Source organism: Fukomys damarensis, unplaced genomic scaffold, assembly GCF_012274545.1.
Source record: "Fukomys damarensis isolate Sample0158 unplaced genomic scaffold, DMR_v1.0_HiC HiC_scaffold_16, whole genome shotgun sequence".
NCBI lineage: Eukaryota > Metazoa > Chordata > Mammalia > Rodentia > Bathyergidae > Fukomys > Fukomys damarensis.
Window position 1 is genome coordinate 97,649,662 of NW_022900928.1, and position 9,223 is coordinate 97,658,884.

A 9,223-nucleotide genomic window follows, 5' to 3' on the forward strand; every position below is an offset into this window, starting at 1 on the left:
ATATATCTCAATACTTATGGTATGCTTTTAGGTTGAGGTACATAAAATCTCCACATTGTAGGACATTTTAAATCACTAATTAGGATGAAAATAAGACTAAGCAAAACAAAATTGTAGAAAAGAAACATAGCTTATTAATTTGGATTGTAACAAAAAATAGTATTTTATCCCTGAACAATGCAAAGCCTGGATAAATCCAAATAGTTTGGAACCCAATTTTATGTATTAGTTTCAGAACATAGGTTTTACGATGCCAGGAACCACCCTAGAGCTCCCCAGTAAGACCCAACACTCCCAGGTAGTATATCATATACTGACTCACTACTTATAGAACTGTAGGCTAAGAATTTTCCCATATGCAAAGGACAACTCTAATCCATGCTTTTATAACTTACAGCAAATAAGGCACACCAATATAATGCTAGTGAGTGGAAACTGGATTTGTTAACATATAGGAAAATTATAGCAGGGTGTGGTGGTATATACCAGTAATCCTAGCACTTGGGAGGCTAAGAGGATCACTTGAGTTCAGGCCAGTGTGAGCTACATAGTGAAACCCCATCTCAAAAGAGGAAAATTGAAAACACATAATCCTTTGATCTGAATGATCCACTTTTAGTAATCTGTCCTGAAGATAAACTTTAAAATTTATGAAACTTTACAAAGAGATTTATTATAGTACCATTTAAAAGAGCAAATTTTTAAATCAACCTGAATCATTTGGGGGCTGGTTAAATAAACTGTGGTATCTCCATCAATGAAATGGCAAGCAGCCCTAAAAAGAAGAGAGAGGAGGAGGGGGGTGCTTTTCATTCTTTTTTTTTTTTCACTTTTTTTTTTTCTCATTGAGTTTATTGGTACATTCCAGGTATACAGTACAATTACATTCATCACTGGGATCTTGTACCTTTACATGACAGGTCTTGGTTCTCATTTTTGAGAGCTCTTCATTCTAAGTAGGGGAATTAAAAAGAATACCCCCAAAATATAATAAATGCAAAAGCAAAAAGTGCAATGTGTGTAGGATTTTGTAGTATGTATAAAAAAGGGTGGGGTGAAATATGAATATGAATATATATGTACACAAAATGTGAGAATAATATAGTATCTCTAAACGGAATAAATAAATAAATGGACATACTCCAAATGCTACAAGGCTAGGGAGTGAGATTAGGTGGGTGCACAACACAAGACGGAAATGTGACTACATTTTAAAAATTTTGTAAATGTAGTATTTGGTTAAAATATTAAACTAATGGCTTATATAAAAAACAGACAGTGTTTTAGGGTTTATACATTGAGACATACCAAAATCTCAAAAGATTTACTGTAATTAAAAGCTGTAGCAGCTGGGCGTGGTGGCATACCCCTATAATCCCAGCACTCAGGAGGCTGAGGTAGGAGGATTACTGTGAGTAGCCTGGGCTACACAGTGAGTTCAGGGTCAGCCTGAACTACAAAGGGAGACCCTGCCTCAAAAATAAATACATACATAAATAAATAAATAAATAAATAAATGGTACAGCTGAGCAGTGGTACATGCCTATAATCCCATCACTCAGGAGGCTGAGGGAGGATTACTGTGTTGAGATCAGCCTAGCTACTAGTGAGTTCAAGGTCAGTCTGAACAACAAGTGAGACCCTGTCTCAAAAACAACCAAAAAATAGCCAGGTGTGGTGGTGCAAGCCTGTAATCCCAGCACTCGGGAGGCTGAGGCAGGAGGATTCACCAGCCTGGGCTACACAATGAATTCCAGGTCAGTCTCAACTACATAGTGAGACCCTGTCTCAAAAAAATAAAAATAAATAAATAAATAAAAATAAAAGCCACATATTAGTGCAACAGCTTTCGGTATTCTTCCTATAAAAAGCCACAGGTTCATCCCTAAATTTATTATGTAGTCAAAGAATATACAGCCAGAACAGTCTTTGAAAAATCTTTAACCTCTTGGGCTGGGGATTTAGCTCAGGGGCACCATGCCTGTCTGGTAAGCACAAGGTCCCAAGTTCAAACCCCAGTACCAAAAAAAATCTTTAAACTCTCAATTCACAGATAAGAAAACTATGACCCAAGGTAGCTAAATAAATTTACCCAAAGGACACATTTAGTAGGTGGCAAAGTTAACCCAGAAGCTGGGCATGGTGGTGCACACCTGTAATCCCAGCACTTGCGAGGCTGAGGCAGGAGGATGCTGTGAGTTTGAGACTAGCTTGGACTACACAGTGAGTTCCAGATCAACTACAAAGTGAGACCCTGTCACCAAAAAAAAAAAAAAAAAGTAAACCCAGAAACCTGACTCAAATTCCAATCTATTCACATATATTTCTCTTTCCCTCAAACAGTGTCCCAATTAACACAAGGGGCCAGCAAGTGTCAGCTGCAATCCTGCTTGCATTTTGGGAATGGCAGGGCTAGTGGTGAGCTGATATCTTATCTTTATAAGACACTCTCAAAGCTCACAAAGGAACCAAAAGTGATATGTATATTTATATATGGTCTTGCTTCTCAACTGGGTTATGTTTTAGCAAAGTACTAAGAGGAGTAAAAGCCATCAGACAAACAGGATGGGGCATAGGGCTTCCTACAGCATCAATATGTTATACCTTCTTTATTTATTTATTTATTTATTTATTTATTTATTTATTTATTTTTCCCCCCTTCAAGACCCCTCATTTTTTCTTCTATTTTCACTGTTTTCTTGTCCCTTTCTCCCTCCCTCCTCCTTTGTTCCTCTTCCCATTTGAACACTTTCTTCCCATTTCCCAACAACTATTATACATCTCAGTCCATATTTCCACATTCAGCTTCTCAAACAGAGAAATAATGTGGTATTTAAACATGTGTGTCCAATTTAACATCAATACATTTTTAAAATTTGAAAAAAAGTTAATTTGATAACTAAATAATTTAAATTATTTTTTATATTAAAACAAAAAGTAATATATCGTAGGACAAAATATAGACTACACATAACGTAAGTTTCAGGCTGAGTCTGACCAAGTCTGGTGGGGGACCTGGAAGAATAGTACACACATTCTTTCTCCAACTCCTAAGAGGCAGGAAAGTCTGCGAACTACTACAGCAGGGGAATTAAGGTAAAGGCCTTTTTGAGTTAGAGACAGACAAATCTGGATATGGAGCCTAGTCTTGGCGCTGCGTGATCATAGATCGTTAATCTGGGCTCAGAGCCTCAGTTTCTTCATCTGTAAAATGTGGTATTACTTCACCTGTAGTTTTGTTACAAGAACTGGAGATGATTATATTAAACTTGCTGAACATTATAAAGACTGTAATGAGCTACAGCCATCACAAACAAACCTAGCAGATGCTATCTGACTATCTAACCTCTCATTTGGTTTCAATTTGTGAGAAGACAAGGCAGGCAATAGATAGTCACCAGCCCTCCACAGAAAGAAAACGAAAGGGGACAAAATTACCTAGGAGAACACTGTTCATTATACTCACATATTTCATTTCAAACTTCTTAGCCAACATTTCCACTTCTTGCCTCTCCTGATGCTCATCATTAAATGGGTCTTCTGTACGAAAGAGCCTTTTCTGATTCAAAGTGAATGGGGAAAGAAACAAAAGTATTAGTATTGCTTCACCTGTTATTACTGCTCTCTGCTAAAGTCTTCAATTTGCACTGCAATAACTGAATGTATAATGACATAGTATTATATCAAACTTGTAATCAATAATACAGTAACTTATATAATTACTTCAATTATATTGATATTCAGAGTTGAAATACCCTTAAATTTAATCGATAATGAGAGTCTGTTTTTCCTACCAGACATGGTGGCACATGCATGTAATCCCAGCACTTGGGAGGTTGAAGTAGGATCACTGTGAGTTCAAGGCCAGCCTGGGCTACACAGTGAGCTCAGGGCCAGCCTGAACTACACAGCAAGACTCTGTCTCAAAAAACAAACAAAACAAAACAAAAATTCCCCTATATTAACAAGCCACAATAATTAAAAGTAATTAAAAGCTATGCTGGTTCACAACAAGAAAATATCTGTAGTTTTAACAGCCTTATACATGATCCACAGCTGTTTTCCAGCCAAGAACTTAAAAACCCAAATTAAGCTGATCTGCAAAAGGATCACATGATCACCTTATTTAAAATAACAAAGAAAAAAATACCATGAATATTAGGTTAAAAACAAACATGCACATGAGTTTAGTTTGACATCTTCCCTTACCAAGATTAACTGCTCTAGCTAGGAAAAGGATCTTCAGATTATTAGAGACAACGTTTAATCATCTCCCAATAAATTATCACTGAGTATCTTCAGCTGCCCTGATTCTGCTGAGCCCAGAATCAACTTCTCTATCACCAGACTCCTGCCAACGGAGATCCTTTAGGGAGTACAGTATATATTACTTTTAATTAAACAAAGGTTACAGACTGAAGAACTGCAAAAAAGATTACATTACCATGCCTTTTTTCTAGCAAAGAGTGAAAGTTTCTTGTAAAATACGTATTTTAAAACACACACACACACACACACACACACACACACACACACACAGAATGAGCTACGATCCTACTTTTCTAATCTGCTTGCCAAAATAGAAAAATCACATCAAATTTATTTTACAGACACATTTCAAAAGACATAGCAAAAAATAAGGAGCTCCCTTTTTGGGGAGGAGATAAGGTCTTGCTATGTGGTTTAGGCTGTCCTTGAATTTTAAGCAATCCTTCTGTCCCAGTCTCCAAGTGCTGGGATTACAGGTGTGTGCCACCACGCCCGGGTTGGAGCCACTTTAAAGAAAACTATTTTATCCAATTTCAAACAACTCACTTGAAAGGAAAAAAAAAATTTAAAAGAAGGGTAGCATCTTCATATAATTAAAAATGGAAGTATCTTACAGTTGAAATACTGGATAATTTGGCTGACTCTGAAGAGCAAGAAAAACATGCTGAAGAGGCAAAGATGAGACAGTTCATCCTAGATTTAGGATGAGATATGATCAGTGTAAAACATATGCCAGGAAAATATGGTTAGAATGAATATAAAACATTAGAACAAAGGGGTATTTCTGTAGGCTTAAAGGAGTTAATTTTAGAATCACTTTTTTAAATTACAGTAAATAATAAACAAACTTACAGAATTCCTTATCTCAAATGGAATTATCAATAGAAAACATTAATATGATCCAACAAGAAAGAACTAGCTGGAATAGATTGGTAACAACCTAAGGAATACGGGGCATGTTCAGGGTGCTGCCCAGGATAAAGCTGAGGCTAAATGTTAAGAACAGAAAGCGATCAGCATGTTCTGTTCTTATTAACTTCTTTCCTCTGCCACAATAAAGTCTGACTACAAGTCTGACCCACTTTACCTACACAATATAAACACATGGATCTGTACTTTTACTGAAAATCAGCTTTAATGCCATTCTAAAATATTTCAGATGCTTTATACAGACATTAAAAGTTCATCTCTTATTTACTTTTAATGGTCATAATAAATTTAAAACTCACTTTTCTCTTAGGTAAGAACAACTTCCCCCTCTTCAAAACCAAATAGGTGGGCTGGGGATTTAGCTCAGTGGTTCGGCTGCCTACCTAGCAAGCACAAGGTCCAATCCCCAGAGCGGGGGCGGGTGGGGGGCAGACGGACCAACAACAACAAAAAAAAAACAAATAGGCCTGTTTTTTTTCAAGAGAAAAAAATAATCTGAAAATTACTTAACTATCCATATGCAAAACTGATGCAATAATTTTGTCCTCTGATCTCAACACATTAATACCAATTTTAGATTGTTCCTGTGTCTTATCCAAAACATGTGCTATGGAAGCCAGATGTGTTGGCGCACACCTGTCATCGAATGTTTCAGCACAGTGTGGCCATCTTGGTAACTTAGAGAGACCTTGTCCCAAAATAAAACAAAATAAAAAAGAGCTGTGGCTGTAGCTCAGTGCAAAGGCCCTGGGTTCATTCCCCAGCACCACCAAAAAAGAAAAAATATGATAAGCAAGGGAAGACCACAGGATCCTGAAATAGGATAGTTATATTAACACTTCAGTCACTTATTTCTCTAAGAATTTCCAGTAAATTTTCAATTAACCATGCTCCATGCTCAAAAATAGGTATTCTGATAAACTATTTTCTGGTTTATAAATAACTAGCAAAACTTATTTCTGAAATGCACTGACACCTTCCAAGAAACACTGAGCACAAGAACCTTTAGGGCTGGATGATTCCAGTGGCCAAGTCCCCACCCTAAGGCCCCTCCACTACAGCACAATGCTGGAGAGCACAAGGTCAGGGCCTAGCTCACCTATGTCCTGATAGTTCAGAAGGTGCTGTACTCTTCGTATTGTCAAAATGTGCTTATTTCATTATACTTTTCCTCATTAATAAAAGCAAGACAGAAAAATTCTAATTGCATTTCAGTTAATTTCGGTTTTACTGTTCATTTAGCTATTATGAAGGGGGCTGATTTAATACAACCTAATACAGATGGCATCCACACATAACACATTTTTACAGCCCTGCACCCTTCAACATTGGGATACTGAAACTACAATCTTGTTCATTGATAAGATGCTACTTCAAAATTTAAAGTTATTTTTTCCTTTTTCTATTCAGCCTGCTTCGAGATACATTGTTCAAATGCAATAATTCAAAATTAAAACTATTTTGAAAATATTATATCTATAAAAATAAATTGACTCTTCCCAGAGGGAGCAGAGGATAAATCCACTGAGGAATCACCACCTTCCAGAGTAATTCTAATGTTCACATTTTGCTTTCTGATATCTCTTCCAGAATTTCCTCTCATGGAACTAAGAAAGTTTTATTTAAACAGGTGTTTTACATACTTTCTTATGTAATAAATGTATTAACTGGCAGTAATCGTAAGAAAGCAAATCTTTATTGCAAAGGTATTGTATAAACAATGAAACAAAACTTTTTGTAGAACATGACAAAAGATATATGGTAGTACATGTTTATAATCCAAGCACTTGGGAGGCTGAATCAGGAGAATTTCAAGGCCAGCTTGGCCTATATAGTGAGACCTTATTTTCCATTTTTAAAAAAAGATATATGGCTGAATAAAGAATGAAAAACACTGGACCAATAAATCCCTAAATTGACAGTATGTATAAAAACAAAAATTAATGCTGGGCATGGTGGTGCACGCCTGTAATCCCAGCACTGAGACAAGAGGATCACTGTGAGTTCAAGACCAGCCTGGGCTACATAATGAGTTCCAGGTCAGTCTCAACTACATAGTGAGACACTGTCTCAAAAAACAACAAACAAGCAAACAAAAACACCACACAAAAATTAAACAATTTTTCTGCTAGAACATATGCTCCACACAATGTTTTGGTCAACAGGCCACATATACAACAGCATCTACCACAGCCTGTGTAGTGGGCTCTACAATGTAAATCAGTGTAGGTAACATACTCACCTAACACATTTCTCACAAAGCTTTCTGGCATTAAGCATCACATGAATCAGTAGTTCTGATATCAAGTTAACAAAGCTATGGCATCCAAATAAACTTTCATCCTAAATGTTTCCTCATAATTAAGAGAATATTATTAATTTATCATGCCATGAATATTATAGCATAATGGTTATAATATGGTTTTTGTATTTCCACTGCCTCTAATTTCATTTTGGCAGGATCCTCTACATTTAAACTGTACCAGTTAATTGTAAAACATTTTGCTTTACTAAGCACTGTTACTACAATGGAAAGCAGTACTAATAAAATTAAGTATGAGCACTTTGCGTGCTAGCCTCATTTGTAAAACGGGAATAACAGTTTTTATCTTACAAGTTCTTCTGGACTAAATAAACAATGTACAATGCTTAGAACTGTATCTAATACACAGTAAGAACTCAGTAAACACTAGCTAGTATTCTTTACTTTTACTCAAAGATAATGCTTGAAAATTACAAGTATTGCACATTTACTTAGATTAGAAAATCAAACACAGCTTATTTGAAAAATGCTCCAATCCAGTATTTTCAATATTGTTTTGGGGGGAAAAAAATCACACAGCATTTATAAAGAAGGCACTAAAGTGAGTCTACAGAACAAAATGTTACACAACAATGACCAAAATAGTCTCTATTCTACCCTTACCGATTCATTTTGGTTGAAATCATTCTGTAATGAATTGGTCACACACAATATTTGTAACTAATGATGAAAAAAAATTAGCTGGCTACAAAATAAACGAAATACTGCGATACTGTTTAACATGACACTTTTTTACCGAAGAGTTACTCATTTCAACTACAAACTAGTTGAGAATGAAAACAAGCCACTTCTAGAGTCTCCTGGATCTGTGCTAAAGCAAAGCCCAGTAAGAGGCATAATGGATAAAGAGAACAATGTTCCCTTATTTTCCATTCTACCATCTCTCTAACTCATTCCCAAATATCATCAACCCACAACAAAAATTACAATTACAAAAGAAAAAAGGACAAAACTCCTGCCCTAATTCCCATTGTTCACGAGTGACATACCTATATATTTTCAATAAAGTTTTAAAAATTCAAAGTCAAGGTTTTTCATCATTCTCCAAAAATTACAATAGCGAAGTACAATCTCCTCCAACTCAGACTTATAAAACTAACGATCTACACTCAAGCATATGATGGGTAGGCGCCGAATAAAACAGGAGAGACACCTTCCCATTCAATGACAATATGAAGAAACTCCACACACAAAAACGCTGAAAAAGGTTTACCAATACCACCAACACGAGAGCGAAAAATACTCAGATAACAAATCCACTTCTGTTTCTAAACTGGAACCCTTAATCTCTGCAAATGTTTAATTACTCTTAAAGTCTCTTCAATTAAGGAAAAAAATCTGGCACGCAAGCCCATCCCTGCAGCCCAGGCACCCTGCACAACAGTGACGAGGAGGAGGAGGAACCGGAGGGGTGCCGCGATCTCGCTCCAGTCCGGGGGGCGTGTTCCCCAAGGTTTTCGTTTCCTTTTTACTGCAACGACAGCTGCAGCGCCACAAGGAGCACTAAGCCACACGGTCCCGGGGCCCCAAGACATTGTGTGGGGACAGAAAGGAAAGGAGGATCTGAGGTTTCCAAAGGTGCAGAGGGAAAGGATCGGCGCGGGGCCGGACAGGGATCGACCACCCGGGTGCGCTGAGCCGCGCTGCGCTCTAGCCTGACACCCCCACACAACCCCACCCCACCCGCCCGCGGGGTGACCG

At 37.1% G+C, this 9,223-nt stretch overlaps 1 protein-coding gene across 1 annotated transcript in view; it reads right to left on the bottom strand.

Annotated features, from left to right (window-relative positions):
- Positions 1 to 9,223, bottom strand: part of Ubn2 (ubinuclein 2) — an 89,683-nt gene that overhangs the window by 79,657 nt on the left and 803 nt on the right. The window contains exon 2 of the mRNA XM_010631719.3: positions 3,467 to 3,559. Within this exon, the coding sequence (XP_010630021.1) occupies positions 3,467 to 3,559 (93 nt within the window). The remainder of the gene's footprint in view (positions 1 to 3,466; positions 3,560 to 9,223) is intronic.